Source organism: Tachysurus fulvidraco, chromosome 6, assembly GCF_022655615.1.
Source record: "Tachysurus fulvidraco isolate hzauxx_2018 chromosome 6, HZAU_PFXX_2.0, whole genome shotgun sequence".
NCBI classification, from domain to species: Eukaryota; Metazoa; Chordata; class Actinopteri; order Siluriformes; family Bagridae; genus Tachysurus; species Tachysurus fulvidraco.
This window is the reverse complement of record NC_062523.1, coordinates 29039701-29058842: the sequence shown is the minus strand read 5'-3', so window position 1 is coordinate 29058842 and position 19142 is coordinate 29039701. Positions and strand designations below refer to the sequence as shown.

At 39.5% G+C, this 19142-nt stretch overlaps 2 protein-coding genes across 7 annotated transcripts; both read right to left on the bottom strand.

Moving 5' to 3' along the window:
• Positions 1 to 77: 77 nt before the first annotated feature.
• ccnt2a (cyclin T2a) lies at positions 78 to 7750 on the bottom strand. 6 transcript variants are annotated; one of them, XM_047814741.1, is made up of 10 exons: positions 7538 to 7750; positions 7105 to 7216; positions 6747 to 6875; positions 6357 to 6417; positions 5558 to 5620; positions 5265 to 5310; positions 2692 to 2855; positions 2530 to 2612; positions 1420 to 2434; positions 78 to 1320 (listed from the first exon to the last, which is right to left on the bottom strand). In XM_047814741.1, exons 1-10 carry the CDS (start codon positions 7693 to 7695, stop codon positions 1286 to 1288), a joined length of 1866 nt encoding a protein of 621 aa, XP_047670697.1. In that variant the 5' UTR covers positions 7696 to 7750; the 3' UTR covers positions 78 to 1285. The 6 variants fall into 6 exon arrangements, with proteins under 6 accessions (XP_047670697.1, XP_047670696.1, XP_047670699.1 ...); XM_047814740.1 differs by having other exon boundaries at positions 78 to 1323; positions 7538 to 7741; XM_047814743.1 differs by having other exon boundaries at positions 78 to 1323; positions 7105 to 7186; positions 7538 to 7739.
• A 943-nt stretch (positions 7751 to 8693) lies between these two features.
• On the bottom strand, positions 8694 to 17504 carry acmsd (aminocarboxymuconate semialdehyde decarboxylase). The gene is made up of 10 exons (XM_027152308.2): positions 17247 to 17504; positions 15434 to 15478; positions 14174 to 14270; positions 14038 to 14087; positions 12797 to 13033; positions 11066 to 11159; positions 9940 to 10035; positions 9674 to 9846; positions 9009 to 9107; positions 8694 to 8889 (listed from the first exon to the last, which is right to left on the bottom strand). The coding sequence occupies exons 1-10, from the start codon at positions 17301 to 17303 to the stop codon at positions 8827 to 8829; spliced, it is 1011 nt and encodes a 336-aa protein (XP_027008109.2). The 5' UTR covers positions 17304 to 17504; the 3' UTR covers positions 8694 to 8826.
• Between the last annotated feature and the right edge of the window lie 1638 nt (positions 17505 to 19142).

Sequence of the window (19142 nt, the reverse complement as noted above, 5' to 3'; positions counted from 1 at the left end):
CGGACGTCTCACAAATCCCCCGTGACCGGAGTAAAGCCGTATGGGAAATTCACTGAAAACATAGACAGAGGCTGGGGTTGAAGTAGTGGAAACCATGTGATTTATTGTTAGAATTTAATTGCAATGAATGAATGGATAAAGAAAAAAAAAAAAACTAGTCTAGTCTAAACGTGTCTGAAAAGTAAAATGCCTCACAAATTGCTTGCTCCACAAAGAATGAATGCATGTACAAAAAGAAAAATAATCTATGGAAGAAACCGACCAAATGAAAATGAAAGACTGGACACTGAGAACAGACCTGGTCACGTCTTCTCCGACATCAATTATTCAAACATATCTTATTTATTTACAGCTTTGTACAAGGAGGCTACAGAGTCAAGCCAAGAAAAATTTAAATGCACTTCACAGCAAAGGTTATGTAAACTTCATAGCACTATACTTGTCCTTATTTGATATTTATTTCTCTCTTTTTTTTTTTGTTGAGGCACAGCCTTTGGCATCCAGCTTAAGTTCATATTGGAGGTCACAAAAGAATTGTAATAAGCTGCACAGCCTCAGACAGGCTCATGCCAGGTGATTGGTGGATTTCCTAGCATGGTGTTGGACCTTGCTCTCTTATGACACTCATGCAGGGCTCTCACGTCTGATTCCTGTAGCGATTCACGTACGTCTCCAAAATATAATACAAGCAGCGCCAAACCTGAGTATTTAGAGTATAGCTTTTTTTTTAACATACAAAAACGTATGTACACTTATCTCCACTCTCTGTAAACGGCGCTATTTTTCATCCCTTTGATGGCTGAAACATGCGTCGCTCATACAAGGTAGCAAAAAGGAAAACAACAAAGGTAGCGTGTTTAGAACTACACGACTTAAAAAAAAAAGTAATAAAAATAAACACTCGTTTTAACGCCTCACTAAAGACCACATCTATCCTAACGAATTCAGGGACGCGTGTCAGGTAATGAGGGGTCGGGATTTCTTCAGTGTCTTACAGTTAAGCATTATAGAAATAATAAAATAGGGGAAATAATTGCACGTTTCTTGCCTTACAGCATTCTTAATTTTAACCTGTGGAGAAACATATTTGCATCAAGATGGCCCTGTAACACACACACTTGGAAATATGGAACACAAAGCAGCAATTACACAATTATTATTATTATTATTATTTTTTATCATCTCTCGAGTATGAACCGTGTTGTCCTCCCAAGTTCATTCCGTGGGCTCTTAACAGCGGTTCTACCGTGCTAAACGAGTCCTTGTAGTGTGTGCTTCAGTCCGTTCAGGACCACGGCTCTCCGGGGAATCCTTGTCCACCTGCTGTGCAACAGGTGGGGAAAAAAAAGGGAAGGGGGTTAAGAACACAGCTGTGAGATGAGACACACTGCTGTACAGAGGAAAGCAGTGAGGATCTACCTGTGGCTGGCTTGGAGCCTTTGCTCTTTTTTGAGCGATGATTATGACTGCCATCGGTGTGTGTCCTCTTATGCAAAGCGCTCGAGCCCTGACCTGACTCGCTACCGAGGGTCACAGGGCTCTTGATGGTGGAGACGCTGCGCTGGTGTGGATTTGTATAGCCATGTTTATGGTGGTGCCGGTGCTTCTCCTTGCTCACTAGCGGACTGGAATGCTTGCTTTTGCTTGCTCCTTCATCTGACGAGCTGTGGCGCTCTGACGAAACCTTGATCTTCATCTTCAGCTCCTCTTTACTCGTGCCACTTTTCTCAGCCTGGACTGGAAGGCGGAGCTTTAGCGAGCTCGCCTTTTCCCGTTTCTCCCCTTGAACTTTTTCCTGGCCTGTTATGGGAAGTTTCATCTTTAGTGGTGAGCTGGTGAAAGTGCTGCTGCTGCTGCCGCCCTGCTGCTCGAGAGCATAAGGCTGTTGTGACTTTCGGTGCTCGACCTGGCTGGAACTCCCATACGAATCTCTGACCTCGGATTCCATGCTCGGCTGCTCTTGCCTGCGTTTCTGTGCTGCTAATTCAGCTGCGTGCTTCTCCTTATATTTCTCCAGGGACATCTTCTGTGGCTGGGACGTGGGTGGAGGCAGGTACACAGAAGATTGCTGTTTGCTGGCCTTGTGTTCATGTTTTACAGCGGTGAACTCTGCGCATTTGTCCGGCCGGTGAGGGAGCAATGGAAGCTGTTTGAAAACATACGGGTCTGAGTGGGTTTGGTCTTGAGGCCAGTCACCGGGGGTTGTGAAATTGTACGAAGAGCCTTGTACAGTGGTAGCAATATGGTCCAAAGGAAGCCCACTGGCCTGCAGGGAAATAGGAAGTGACGTAGAAGGTTTGGAAAAGGTCGCGTTTGCTGTAACTCCAGAAATGGCGTCTACCATCAAGTGGTCCTGGACTAACGAGGGGCCAGGAAAAGAGCTGCTTTCGGATGATGCTCCATCTGTTTTAGGTTTCTTGGCAGCTTGCGTTGCCTGAGGGGTTTAAAAACCAAAAACCACACACAATGCTCTAAACCACTGAACTTAAAATGACATGCAAATCATTACAAAATAAATACCGTACACACAGAACTAATTACCCTCCAGTTTCGAATCCTCTTTAACTTACTGGGAGTCTTCTCCAAAATCTGAAGAAACTCGTGTGTCAATTCTGCAGAAGTAGATTTTACACCTCAGTAATCGGTGTATGTAAATGTCTTACGTGATCTTACGAAAACCGGTCCACTCACCATCGAGGAGCTCAAGTGTGACCGAACTGTCCACATACTCCCACCAGTGCTTGCTGTCAGTAGAAACAGGGATCTCCCAGTTCGACCACTTGCAGGCTAAGTGAATGCACACGCAAGCGATGACTGTGGGCCTGTGCTGCAGGCAGAACGTGGTGAGGTGTAGGCTGCGTGGAGAGGAGGAGGAGAACAAACAGAGAGCAGACCTTCATCAGCCACACGACTAAGCAAGTAGGCTCTTTAAATCATTTATACATCTGTAAACTTTTAGATTGTTAAGTAAAGTAAAGGCTAAACTAGTTCAAACAATCGATTGGACATGGCACACTGTGTAATTAGGGTGTTTAAACAGGAGAAATTCACGTTATTAAAAACAGGAAGCTGAGATTATCTGATGTAAGGGCTGGGTGATATGCAGAAACATTCCTTGTCATTTTGCTCATTTATTCGCAACCTACAACGATCGTTACAATCACAATCCAGATTATTTTATAAACCGTCTGGTAGCGTTCTCTTTATCTTCCCGGAAATGTAAGTAAAACTAATTATTTGAGTAAATGATGGCTGGTCTGAGTGATATCCTTGGTATCAAGGATGTCAGTCATGCTTTTTAGAGACGATTGAATCACCCAGCCCCATCTGAGACACAAAACCCATGAGGTGTAAATCCGTTTCGGTGCTGCGCTGTACAATAAAGAACGGCTCTGCAAAAAAAAAATAATAATAATAAAAACACCACGCGTGCGTACTTGACGGCTTTGTATATACTAAACGTTCACGTCTCTTTTAAAAGCCATGCGTTTGTCCTGAAAAGAGCAAAACCTTCACGTGTTACAAGAGAAGGTAATATTAAGCACATTATAGTTACCATCCATATATCTACCATAGAGTCAAAAGATACAGTATTTCTCACTAGATTTCCGTACCACCACCGCCATCATCATCATCATCATCATCATCATCATCATTAAAAACATACAAACACTGGAGACATCCGGAAACATGTCAGGTCACAGATACCAAAAAATTCTGCTTCGTAGAACGTTTTAGATGCTGAAAATGCAAATCTAGTACTGAGACTTGAAAACAGAATCGCGGTAAACGTTGGATGGTAACCCTGTGCCAATAAAAAAAAAAGGTCAATGTTTGGAAATGGGACAGTTATTGATTCATTTGAATAATTCTGGGAAAGAAGAGCTGCAGGGATGAGATTCAAAGCCAATTACAAATTAAAACAGTGTATGTGATGGAAATCCTAATGAGACTTTACTCTGAATGTTGCCACACTTCAGCTCTGAAGTGCAAGAAGGAATCACTCCGGTAAGTATGTTTTAATAAGGACATTATTAATCGTACGAGGGCTGAGAGAGTTTATAGGACGTCGGAGATCGTAGATCGGATTCTTTGCGAATGATCCGTGCGAGAACGTCCCGCACAGCCCTTATAACTGCGGCATAAATATGTGAATCATATGGTTTAAAATTTATTCGGGATTTGAATATTTTGCATTTGCAAAAGCTTTTTTTTTTTTTTGGCAAAACTCTTTCTCCAAAGCTTTGAGTGAGCCAATGAAATCCAACATGGTTGGTTCATGAACATTTAGAGTAAAGTCTGTTAAAAGAAAAAATAATAATAAAACATATATAAAATACTCTTTTAAATATCTATTATAAACACCAAGACTCAACAAAGTAAATAATTCATGTATTAAGAAATTGTCCCACATCCAGACATTGTGTGATTTTTTTTTAAACAGAGATAGAAATAACACTAAATAACAAAGAGACTGACTAAAATCCTGGATTAAATATTAAAAGCATGTCGCTGAATGGTAAATTAATCACAAAGGAAGCTGGATGAGTAACCCGTTGAGGACCTTTACGCTTGAGTTGGTTTTGGAGCTGTGGTACGTTGGGAACCGGACAGGATCGGTTCGAACCCAATCAAACAGCTATGCAAAATACGTTTCTTTTTTTTTCTTTCTTTAATTATATTCTAATTTGATTCTTAAAACAGGTCCTTAATGGGTTTTCAAAATTAAACGAGTTAAAAAAAACAAAAAAAAAACAGTAAAAACAAGTAAAACACTGCATGTATAAGGAATATCAGACAAATTATCAAGCAGCTGATCAAAAAAAGTTTACAGAAAAATAAAAGGAAAAAAAAAAAAACGGTTAAAATTTTTTTAAAGGGCTCTGGGGACTTACCTTGAGGCCTTCTATGTAATGTTTACATCTGTGTAATCTTTAGCTGCTATTCAGGCTACCAAAGTGTCTTTTTTTTTTTTTTTTAGACAAATGCACTTCTGTAACCAAGCAAATGTGAGGTTCAAGAGCACCACTACACTTCGCATTGTGCATTTGACCCCTCTGTGCCAACAGTGATCCCTCGTACAATACACCGCACTGCGACCGGGGCCGGTACCGCCTGGAACCTCCCCCCCGGTTATCCAGAGGGAAGAGGCGTCCCAGAAGCCACTGGCGCATTGAGGGTGTTGGACACTTTGAGGGGAACCTGCAGTAAAGGAAGCTATAGTGTGCAGTCACAGTGCAACAAATGAGGTTCAGGATAACAACCTGTTGGTAGCCATGAAATAGGAAGTCTGTGCCAGATCCTTGCTTGCTGTAAAGAGGAAAGAAAAACAAAAAAGAAAACAGCGTATTAGACTCCCAAAACGGAGGTGCGTGTCTAACAATATCCTGAATGTTCTCTTCAAAACACAGGGGTTACCTCTCCTTGTACTGTACTTCATGCTTAGCCATAGCTCAAATGGTTTGTCACACAAACACTGTCAGTATTCTTAAAGCTAACATTTGTGGGGAAAGTGTAGAGACCGTTAAAAAAAGGGGTTAAGGAACAAAGTCTCTACCTCGAACTAGTTGGGAACATTTCACAACATCAGTATGAGGATGCTCAATAGTTATTTCAAACCCTGCAACAGAAAGCGCATTAGCATCAAATATGACTACAGTTCAATGCAAGAACAGTCTTCAATGTAACAGAGAGGGAAAAAGAAAGAAAAGAGAGATAATAATGCATACACTAACATTAAGCCTAGAGAATGAATAGTAGGGAGCTAGCAGAGCTGATAACTAGGCATGTGCTGATATAAGCGGTTATTTAATCCACAATACAACAAAGTGCTTTTAATGATGCACCGTTTTTGCGGCGGATAACTGGGGTGCGAGTTCAAGGACCTTCCGTGTACGAAGTGATGACAGATTGGGAATCGCATACTTAATTCGGCACCTGACGTCGGCCAACGTTAACCGTTTTACTGAGAGTTGTCCAGTTAAGATTATTAACGTCTTTCGGTGATTTCCACTCCCTCGAGGCCTTAGGTAAACAGTGCGATATATTACAGAAAATAAACATAAAAAAAGAAAAAAATAACACACTTCTATATCAGCACATGCTTAAATATAACAATACAGAATAGCATGCATGAGTAATAAGTCACGTATCAGCTTCGCTTCTCATACCTTAAACATTTATCCTGTTACAGAGGATTTAAATGCATTGATCATACACCTATGATTATTAAAACAATGGCAGGTTGTTTAAAATGCTCAGTAAAGAGGAAACTATGTGAGTGTGGGTTTTAGCACAATGTAGCTGTCGCTGGCTTGTAACATACTTCATTCATCCTTACACAGACTTCCACTTACCTAAAGTCTGCAGCACTATGGTTTCAAGTATCACCAGCTCTTGAGCTTGCTGGAGGTACGCCTGAAGTTCAATAGACAATCATTACATAATGCCTGTAATGTGTCTTTCCTCATAAGCTTTAACCCACAGTATCATCCACCACTCTGTTCATGGGCTGACAGTTGTGGCAGCTGAATTACGCTTTCTGCAAACTTATTACGAGTGCTTGTTTCGTTAGACCCAGATCATCTGGGAGATCATTTGCAGGGGAGGTTTTTGGGTGCCGGAAAAACCGGCATTGCACAAACTGAGCATTTATTCAAAAGTGGATGTAAGAAATAAACGTTTTAACACGTGACATGATATAAAGAAATAAAAATGACAGAATACAGAGAATTACCCAGACTTACATTACTCTTTGTATCTAAAGGAGCCTCTTGAGGGTTTAAACAGGCGTGCGCCACTTTAATGACGTGTTCAAGTTTTCTGGGTTGTTCCTCGACTTTAGCCGCCAAGAATAACGCAGTGGGGGAGATTATCTTAGAGAAAAGTGGGGAAAAAGAAATCAAATAGACATACAAAGTCTACATCTCTCCCTGTATATTACAAGGAAACCGAATTCGAATCGATCTGTGTGGAAAACTTTAAGGTTTGTTTATTTACACGTTACATCCTAGACTTCATCCACGAGAAAAGAAAGCGAAACGTTGCGTGTTAGCGTGTGAACGTAGAATCGACGTAAGGAGCTGAAGGAAACGTGACACTTACGTTTCTGTGGAACTTGGTGAATGAGTGGTACATATAAAACCTATGCATGTAAACAATTGCAGTGTTTATCGTCAGTTGTGAGCTGGGGTAAGAATTAAGGAAGAGACATGAACTGGAGGACACGCAAAGTTAAGGACTCAACTCAACTTGTGTTACATATGCTAAGCTATGCTAAGCTAAGCTAAGTTGAACTATGCTAAGCTAAGGGTCCTTAGAGCACCTCAGACAGACAGCACAACTACCTAATATGCAACCAGGCACAATAAACAAAAAGAAAGTACAGCTTTACTAACAATTTTACGCCAAATAAAACAAGACGCAAATAAGCTGGAGGAAATGCGGCCTAGTAGGAGAAAAAGCGCCATCAGCGCCCAAGGCTGTGCCACCTTACTGAACTGAAGCTAACTAGCTAAGACAGATTAGTTCAGGATACACATTGAGCCTCTGTCCCATATCCTGGATGAGATTTGCAGCTTGTTGACGGTATGAGAGCTCTCTGTCGGGCTCCAGTCCACACCGGCGCGACGGCGTCGTCTCCAGTTGCTCCCGGGAGAAAAACCATTTGCTCGATGATCCCCGGTGCGCCGCCATTGCTCTCCAACAATAACAGTCGTACACAACGCGTCGACGTCACCACGCAACACAACACGCGCACGCACGCACTACGCTTATGCGTCATCCGGTGTGTAGTCCCTGCATGGGAAATGTAGTCTTTCGACACGTGTCACGTGACATAGACCATACCTATGACGTGATTTGTATGCCATCTAGCCAAACTAGCTTCACCCTGGTTTAAAGACAATAAATCATTTATTGCATTTTTTAGGGAGTTTCTTCACTGTCCTGCAGTATTGTGACACTCTTTGAGAATATAAATTGGAAATTAATAATAATAATAAAATTAGTGAAGTATATTTTAAAATTATACACCAAATTTTATCCAACAAACCAATTTCTACAAAAATTTAAAAATGATATTTCAGATTCTTGTGCATTCTGTAATATAAATACAGAATGTGCACCTTTTTTATTATTGTATGTACACTTGTTTTTTTTATCAATGTCGAACGTGGGACAAAAATTTATATACAGAAAAAATGTTATTTTTTTAACAAGGAAAGTAAAAAAAAGGGGGGGGGGATGACATATTTCTATTTTAAACCTGCGTATTTTAGTTGGAAAGTTTCATATCCATAAATGTAAAGTGGTCTGAAAAGAAACCAAACATTTTTCATTTTAAGCTGGAAATTTCTTTAAATTACTTGTATTGCTTGATACCCCTTTTTTGTATTTTTAATTTGTATTTTTTTATTTGTATTTATTTTTCTCTCTCTTCTTTATGTTATGTTACTATTCCAGGATTTGAATAATATTACATTGTATTTTGTTATATCTGTTATCATTTGTTATTGAGACAATAAAAAAGTGTGTAATTGTTGATAATTATGGTGTTGATAATTGGTGGTTGTCTGAGAAGGAATATTGCCACTTTATGTTTTTTGACATAGAGAAATTCTGTTTCATTCCTTAAACACACTTTATTATACAATCAGAAATTAATGATGACTGACTGACCAAATCACACCAAAGAATTTTCAAAATATTTTTTATTTGATGGAAAATGTCTCTCCAGAAATCTTTAAATAATCTTCAGCACCTTTACTTTTAGATTCTGGCCCCATGTCCTTTCCCCATGAGAAAGGCAGCTGAATTATCAGCATATCACTCAAACTGTTTCCTTTCAAGACCCAAAAATTCGAGAGCATTTCCTGCCAGGAGTTTATCCTGCAAATGAGTGAAAACAAAAGTGTACAAAATTTTTTCAAAATTGATCAAATGTTCTCATGTGCTGACTATGTAAGCGTTGTGGGAGGATTTAAATATCAGCAGTAGGAACCTGGTACCTTTATTGTGCTGTCAAATTCACACATTGATTCTATCAGTGTTCCAGGCTCCAGTTCTCCAAGAGGAAATGGGTAATCTGTTCCTAACATCACTTTATCCTGGAATGGAAGTGTGCACAGTACATATATTGTAAAGACCGTCTTAGAGACCTGGCATTTACATTTACAGCATTTGGCTGACGTCCTTATCCAGAAGTACAAGAGTGTTTTTAAGTCTCTATCATTGATTACATTAACTCTGGTCCACTAGTTTACTGGTCCACTAGGTTAAAGACATTCATCTATGCCTCAAGCATCTATACCTCTGTCTGTTATAATATTTACAGTTAAATTCTTTCTGTTTCTTTTATGCTACATGTCTTTAAAATGTACATAAATATTGAAAAAAAAAGTAAAAAAAAAAAAGAGATGGTACGCCTCCATTTTTCCTAGACAAACATTTTTTACGACTTAATACTGTATGAACTTCTAAGCAGGACTTGAACTTATATTTCCTATTATGATGTACAGCTAATTGTAAAAGTTTAGAAATTGCAGGCTGTGACCTGTTGTTTATAAATACGCTTGAATGCTGTATTTAGTAATACAACATATACTTAAAATTAATTGATATATATAATATTTCAGTAATACAGTATTTTCTGAGATGGTGAAGAAAGTCCTACCTTCCCAATGACATCAACGAGTAGCTGAAGAGCGAGCGAGTCATGGACCAGAGAGTCAGTGTAAAACGATCCTAAGTATTTACGTGGATTGTTCTTATTGTCTGTAGCACACAAGTCTGGTCGGACGTTGAAGCCGTGCTCGATTCGCCCAATCGTATACGGAAAAGCACCACCTGGAAGAAATGATGCAGGAATTATTGTACAATATGCGTTCCAGTTATCACCATCAGAACTGAAAGGGTGTTTTGGGGTGTTTCATAACCAACCTCCATGAGCAAAGCAGACCTTTAGCTTTGGAAATCTCTCAAAAATACCTCCAAAGATCATGGAGCAAATAGCCATTGTAGTTTCTGAAGGCATACCTGTAGGGAAGAGTCCATATTCTGCAATGATTTATTCCTTAAAAATTACCAGTTAATTCATTATTATGTAAGAATAACATGCTAAGTCTGAATAGGAGCAGTATGGCAGTGGTGGCTCAAGCAATTAAGGCTCTGTGTTGTTTATTGGAGGAATAGGGTTCAAGCCCCAGCACTGCCAAGCTGCCACTGTTGGACCCTTGTGCAAGGCCCTTAACCATCCATGCTCCAGGGGTGCTGTATCATGGCTGACCCTATGCTCAGAACTAGAGGTCTTCACGGGTCCACTTAGATCCGAAAACCTGAGGTCTGACCCGAGACCCGAGCAGGTTCAGGTCTAAAAGTTTCACGTGTGCCTCGGACACGGGTCGGGTATAATAATAGCAGCATCGGGTCTCGGGTAATTTAAAATGAATGTGTTTTGTACCGAACGGACCCCAGAAGACCCGAACTGTATCTCGTGTGTGTGCATTGACTCAAGTCCTTTTCCAACCTCTCCTCTGTTTGCCAAGACTGCTTGCGACATGTGGCTGGTGACGTGTGGCTGGTGGTAAGCTCATTTTCGTTGAAACAGACATGTCAATCAATTTTGAATCCACGCTGTAGCGGTTACTTTTCTGTCTGACTGGTGTGTGCAACTTTCGAGTCCAGTCGGGTTAAAAAAAAATTGCCAACGGGTCGGGTCGAACCCGGGTCTAATTTTTTCGCGTTTGTCTCGGCTCGGGTCTTTCTTAAAAACAATAAATAAAAATTATGCATGTCGGGTTCAGGTAAAAAGTGATTTGGGTCACTTCGGGTCGGGTAAATTTTTTAGATCTGAGAAGACCTCTACACAGAAACCCAACTTCCATCATTGGGATATGTGAAGAAAGAATTTTACTGTGCTGTTACATATATGTGACAAATAAAGGCTGCTTCTTCTGAGTAAACAGTCACTAATCACAATGCTTGGGCCTTTAAGAATGAATCAAATTTAAATGACCAAAACGAATTCGCTTGAAAATATGGCTTGTCAAAATTAATTCGTACTCACCAACTAGCCATGGAAGCCAGTACTTTGCCATCCTCCCATCTGTCTGCATATCCCATGGATGTACAAACAACGCACAGTTTAGCTCTTCAGCAGCCTGAGAAGGTTCACAAACACTATAGATGAACCCATATGCAGTTTGTCAACAACCTTATTTTATTCATATTATTATCTGATATACAGCAGATCTTAAACAGGCTTCCTTTAAACATTACAGCCATTTACTTACTGCAGTACATACTCTATAATCCTAACATACATGAGCCAGATCAACAGAAATCAAAGCACAGAAGCATATTTACAATCATGTCAGGATCTACAGGGATCTCCTGTTTCCCATTTATCCTAACGTTTAGCCCTATATATTTTTCAGGCACTTTGTTTTATATATATATTGTGCCTCCTATAGTTTAAGTAAGTCCATTATGTATCCAGGTATTCATATGCTGTTGATTTTATATCATGTTTAAGTCACATAATGTAGTCAATAAACTACAAATCCATCTTTATCATGCACTTGGGTCTGATTTTTTGCATCATGGTTGATCACACACTTTATGGAGTACCAAGTTCGATCCCCACCTCTGGCAACGTTTCCCTGAAAATGTGAAACGTGATAAAGAGAATTTCCTGCTCCATGGTCTGTGATTCAATTCTATTTCCTAAAAATGGAAGGTACGTTAATTTATTAATAATTTTAATAAAATATATGAAAATTGGCTAAAATAAACTGGTTTTGATTAGATAGACTAGATTCACACCAAACACAGAGCAGACAAGTAGCATCTAACAAAATCGATATATCCGACATTGTTTCGTCAAACGTTACCAATTTAATTGTAGAAATATTTTTTCTTCTTCTTAAATTTAACCAAAGTGCCAACACTCTTACATCTGGATCCTGGGTCTCTTTATTATCCTGGTCAGTTCATACATCAAAGTATCAGTGGAGATACATGGAGCCGCATCTGATCGTTTAATGTCAGTAGTCATTTAATTTTTTTTAATTATTGCTTTTATTTTGCTTAATATTGTATAACAACTTTCAAATGCCTTCTAAACACTTCTAAATTCTGAGAAAAACTTTAAAAACACTAACCCCAAACTTCTTAAAGCCAATTATAAAAACTGCTTAACTAGCAAAGTAGTGTTGTTTTGATATTTTTGTATTCATTATTATTATTATTATTATTATTTAAATATGGTACATGTTTACGGTACAGAGTTAAAGATCTCTTATTCGTACAGAACATACTTAGAAATAAAAGCCTCTCTCTGCAAATCAATTCGCTATAGATTCTTGATCAAGGGCAAAATTCAGGGAAATTCAAACCTAGGGCACATTAGTGTCACCAATCTCCCTAGTTGGAAGAAAACCAGAAAATCTGGAGGAAAGTCACACAACCATGTGGAGAATATGAACAGAAACTCCATCCAGAAAGCGATGTGTATTTAACCTTCACCTGTACCTGAGTGGAAAACTAGAGTAGCCTGATCTTCAGATACATTTTATTTATTTATTTATTTATTTATTTATTTATTTATTTATTTATTTATTTATTTATTTATTTAAGTGGTTTGCGATCCACAATCTTCATTTTCTTGGTTTCAGGTTTTAACATTTTCCTGGTTGGCTCATTCGCAGCTAATTATTTAAACAAGATATAGCAGAACTATCAACAAAAAAAAAATCTGTGTCACTATTTTAAATGTTATTGACTGACCCTGACTTACAGCATAAACAGGATAAAGCTCAGGAGCGTTGAGGTCCCAGGTGTTGATGTGCGAACCAATTTGCACTCCCGGGAAACCAAGTTCCTGCACACAGCGTCCCATTTCCTGTACAGCCAGCTCAGGGGCCTGCATGGGAAGAGTCCCGAGGCCTACAAAGCGTTTCGGGTATCGGCTCACCGTGGCTGCCAGGTCGTCATTAAGGATCCCACAAAGGTCAAGTGTGTCCTGAGGTTTTGCCTGTATGGAAGGACACAACACTTTCTCTAAATGCAGCTTAGAAGAAGTTAGCGGTTCAGGGGATGAAAAGGTAAAGATACAGACAGCAGATCATAGTGCTTTTCACCCTGGGTGATTGATTTCCAGCTTCTGCTAATTTGTCAGTGTCAAGTATTTCTCCCACACTACAGCTCGATTTCTGTATATGCAGTGTTTTGCCGCCTGACGCTACCTGCCGCAGTTTTTGTCAAGTCATGTGCTGTTAAGTTTTTGATTCAGTCTTCTAAATAACTAAATCTTTCTCTACCACGGGTTTATAATGAAACTAAAGCTGATGAAATATACTGTTCTTGTGTTCACACAGGAATAATACAAGCGCGTTTTATTGGTATGTTTATAGCCATGTGGACAATTTAAATTACTAGCTAATGTGGCAACAACCCACATGACTGGTTGGATAAATTAATTTAATAGAAAAAAAAACTACTAATCTAAGGAAAATAAAATTCGTTCTTCATGTTATTTTATCCATATTTTTTAATATCAGCTGGATTATTAATATCAACAATTGTTTGTTGGATATCTGTTCGTTCTCGATAGGCAAATCTATAGTGGCGGAATGGGGCACGGTGGCTTAGTGGCTAGCACGTTCGCCTCACACCTCCAGGGTTGGGGGTTCTATTCCCGCCTCCGCCTTGTGTGTGTGGAGTTTGCATGTTCTCCCCGTGCCACGGGGGTTTCCTCCGGGTACTCCGGTTTCCTCCCCCGGTCCAAAGACATGCATGGTAGGTTGATTGGCATCTCTGGAAAATTGTCCGTAGTGTGTGTGTGTGTGTGAGTGAATGAGAGTGTGTGTGTGCCCTGTGATGGGTTGGCACTCCGTCCAGGGTGTATCCTGCCTCGAAGCCCGATGACGCCTGAGATGGGCTCAGGCTCTCCATGACCCGAGAAGTTCGGATAAGCGGTAGAAAATGAATGAATGAATGAACGAATGAATGTAAAGTGGAATATCATGTGTTATTTACCCAGTAGCTGAACATTACAGGGACAGTAGACAGGGCCTGCACTGTGACCCCTGAAAGAAATCCAGTTAACCAGTGTGAATTTAAATTTTTCTGTTTTTCTGAAAATTTATTTATGATTCGGTTTAAACAGCTTTACCGTGCTTATCCATGTCTCGAATCCGAGCCTCGGCGTCCCAGCAGTTCTCCTGAACAACACGGAACACTTTCCCTTCCTTTATCATTTCGGCTTCTCCCTGTGGAATAATCAGATTAATTCAGGGAATCCAGAAAGAAAACTGGACACATCTTATTCGAATATCGATCACATGATTAACGGCTCAGATGTAAAAATAAAAAAACAAATAACACGGTTATGTTGAATTTTAATATTTAAGGTGCTTTTAGTACTTCCAACCACCAGAGAGCAGCTTCAACCATAAAGTGCATGAACCTCTTCTCAAAAGACTGGATGGAGAACTGAGAGAATAAATGAGCCCATGGCTGAAGTAATCCAGTCTTCTAATACAGTAAGTATTAGTAGCATAGAATTCATATGTTGTCTCTTTTAAATGTCTCCTAACAAAAAATACAAGAGCTTCTTCTTTCTCACTTAATGTTTAGTACTAGGTGAAGTAGAGGCAGAAAATGCTTGACTAAAAGTCCCAGAATGCAATGCTGTTAGTGATCTATGTGGTGATTTGAGACTTCTAAAAGACTAACGTGTCATTATTTAGAGATAATTTTTAAATCAGATTGGTGACACTGTCAACAGCATGTTGAATGGCATTGTGGGTAATTTATGCTTTATACTATACCTCAAACAACCAGAATATGCCAAAATCTAGTGTTTCACATCATTCCTCTCAGATTAAACCCTCAGATCAAACCGTCAATCAGTCAGGAAAGAACAGTATAACTCTATAAACAAATGATGGGACTGTAAAGGACATGAGTTCTTAAGCATTGTTATAATCCCATTAATAGAACTTCTGCCATCATCTGGCCCCATGTCCTAAATGGTAGCCTGTTCTTCCTGTGCTGCCCACTCATTCTTCATAGGGGTCTTAGTTAGCACAAGCCAACACACACACAGTCCAACTCCATAGTGAGCCAACCCTACCTCCATCCTGAGCATTAGAGCATTTTACTGCAATGTGGTGCAGAGGAAGCAGTGGTGCTGCTCTGTCGATATATAGATGTAGCACAAGTCTGCAATGCATGCTTATTTGCATACAAATTAAAATTAGCATACTGGTTAACTTTCCATCACTGAGCACTATTTTTCTTTTTCTTTTCATCATAAAATAGGTATCCTCCATCTATAAATTTACACTCTGACACACTTTGTACACATGCTTATAACTCCTAATAAAACTAATAAATATCCCCTCGTTGGGTTGAGCTTAGTGTGACTCACCTTACAGTGGTGGTGGAGCTGGACAAATCCATCATATCCATATCTCTGGAAATATAGAAAAATCTTTTAATGGATAGTGATTTTATTATAAAGCAGTATACAGTATTTATAACCAGTATACAGTCTACACAGCTGTTTCTTTCACTTGTACACTTTGTTTAATTCATTCATTCATTCATTCATTTTCTACCACTTATCCAAACTTCTCGGGTCACGGGGAGCCTGTGCCTATCTCAGGCGTCATCGGGCATCAAGGCAGGATACACCCTGGACAGAGTGCCATCCCATTGCAGGGAACACACACACACACTCATTCACTCACACACTCACACACTACGGACAATTTTTCCAGAGATGCCAATCAACCTACCATGCATATATTTGGACCGGGCGAGGAAACCGGAGTACCCGGAGAAAACCCCCGAGGCATGGGGAGAACATGCAAAAGGCAGAGGCGGGATTCGAACCCCCAACCCTGGAGGTGTGAGGCAAACGTGCTAACCACTAAGCCACCGTGACCCCCCAGGCTTGTTTAATATTATTTCTAATTGTGTTTATACATTTTTTAGCTTTGACTTCTGCCTGAATATGATATACAAAATGAATTGAGATTTGGTCCATTATGGTTTACTGGAATTTCAGGAACATAAGATGAATTTAACCATCAATAGGCTAAGCTCTTTTTAAAAAAAAAAGAATGTTGTGAAAGATCAGGGTCAGAAACAGTCAGCAAACAACATAAACAAGACAAATTCAAATTCAAGAAGCCAGGAACAAACAAACTCTTATACCAGAACAGTGTTAACGATGGCAGTGCTACAATTTTATTTGATATACATGGTAGCATGGTGCTAACCAATGCTTTAGGTGTTAATCTTTTTTTTTTTTTATAATTTACCATAGATTTGCCAAAGAAACACACAACTGAAGACACAACCCAAGCATACAGCTAAGCATATAAGGGTTAAATGATCGCTTCAGGAGTCAATCACTGGTTTATAACTTTCACTGAGTAGCACTGGCTACAACCATAGCTACAAATACAGAATTAAATCGAAGAGAATCTAATCAAAGACAAACTGCTTCCAGGTAAAAATACAGAGGAAGTGTCTTCAGACGATCAGAAAGGGATTATGGTCTCAGCTTATATGTGGTTTCTCCATGTAAGCTAGAAATGAAATTAGTAAATTAGCAACATAACTAATCAGCTAGTACTGGGTTTTTTGTTTGGTACCATTTTAGTGGGTAATTTTACACTGCACCAAATGAGACAGGACGGGTACCAAAAGTCTAGTTTACCACTTCTGGTAAAAATCCTGGTAAAATAAAGTTTAAGTAAACTAATAGGGAAAAATAAATAATGCTCTGAGAATTTTTTATTAAAAACATTTGAGTATATAAAGGGTGGACCTGTATCTTGTGAACGTGACAAATGATTATCCTTTACTATGTTTTGTTGACTCAAATGAACAAGAAAGTCCAAGGTCCTGACTGATTAATATTTCACTAGAGCGGATTTCAAAAGCAAGTTTCAGCATCTGTTTCTACTGAACTCACTGTTAAAGCAGGTGATTTCATTAAATAGCAATCATGAGAATGTAAATAAAGGCAAAAATAATGAAAATGCATAATCTTATTGGATAGAAAACCTGCAATTGCTGTAGAGTTTTCCACCCGAGCTTGTGTATACAGGACGATCTTGCACAAAAGGGAGGAATTTTATATCGTCGTTCTCTTACACTAACCCTGCAGGTGTATTAACATTGTACAATTGCTCAATAAACAATATTTCTACAGCTCTAAAGTTCCCTACCTCTTTTAAATTAGGCCATTCCTTGGGCAAAATATGGTTATGGATATCAATCTTCATCTTCAGTCCTGAACCCACAGAGATCCATGCAGCCCACGCACCAGAAACTCAGCTCAACTCAAAGTCAACATTTGTCCTCTTCCCTGATTATACTAACCAATCAAAATCATTCACTCCACGTTCCCATTGGTGTCTAGCCATACTGATTAAACATGTCAAAGAGGAAATACAGCGCTATATTATTTGAAAATATGGATATTAATTATACGGCAAATGTGTTGTGTTTTGTACACAACTGGCACAAGAACATTCATAGTAAAAAAATAACAAACATGACCAGTACCAAACAACTGCTGCACCAATTCTGCCCCCTATTGGCTACTTTATGTAACTCTTACTCACTCACTCATTTTCTACCGCTTTATCCGAACTACCTCGGGTCACGGGGAGCCTGTGCCTATCTCAGGCGTCATCGGGCATCAAGGCAGGATACACCCTGGACGGAGTGCCAACCCATCGCAGGGAACACACACTCTCATTCACTAACACACTACGGACAATTTTCCAGAGATGCCAAACAACCTACCATGCATGTCTTTGGACTAGGGGAGGAAACCGGAGTACCCAGAGGAAACCCCCGAGGCACGGGGAGAACATGCAAACTCCGCACACACAAGGCAGAGGCGAGAATCGAACCACGACCCTGGAGGTGTGAGGCGAACATGCTAACCACTAAGCCACCATGCCCCCCACTTTATGTAACATGGGCATTAATTTAAAAAATATTACTTGTGAAGCTATGTTTTTCATTCTTTATAAAGAAATAGATAGATAGATAGATAGATAGATAGATAGATAGATAGATAGATAGATAGATAGATAGATAGATAGATAGATAGATAGATAGATAGATAGATAGACAAATAAATAAATAAATAAATAAATAAATAAATAAATAAATAAACCAACAACTACTAAATAAACCAAGTTTTTGTAGTTTTTGCTTTACATTAAAGAAGAGCTTTACTTTAAAGAGCTAGACAGGTTAGATATTCAAAGAAGCCTTGCAACCCTTCTTCAAAAAGTGTGCACATTTTATGAAAGAACTTAGGAGACCTACAGTAATTTGAAGTAACAAGGGAAGGCAAAAAAATCATTCACCATAACACCACTGAATCTTCTACTCAGGGCCAGCCTGGAGGTCGGCCATCCGGGTCTCAGGAGAATGTGGAAAGGTCACCATCGTGGCTATCAACAGAGATCACATACCTGCCCTTGTGCAGTGGCTACTGTGTAAATATACTGTACCCAGCACCTGGGAACACAGTGGTGAGATTTGACAAGTGGTCAGCAGAGCTGATGGCAACACAGCTGAGCTTAGCTGCTGGAGGTACCAACTGATTAATCCATACATGAGCATCTGCCTGCACTCAAGATAGCTCTATGGTTCCAGCCCATGGAGACCAGCATTAGGCTACTACTAAGGCAACACAGTGAGAAATGGCCATTCCAGCAGCCCGCAAGATAGTTGGTATGTTGTCACAATTGCTACAACAGGGCCTGTTACTTCCATGAGCATGTGCCTGCACCAACAAGGAAACAATATAGGTCAAGGGAAGCTCCTGGAAAGTAATTGGTGTCCTCCATATCAGCAGCTCCTCACGGTTTAGGATGCCACTGTGTTCAATGATAATTGATGGGGTCGACTGCTGTCTCCTGATAGTCACTGAATCCAGACAAATAAAGATAAACAAATACCCAAAAAAGAATAAATAAACAAAGTGCTCCCTAATTCATGACATTTCCTTCTATAAGTATTCAGAAACATTGTATTCTGCATGAAGAAGCTCTATGACTAAATTAGGAGTACAGTTACCTTTTCAGACACTAATCAGATGC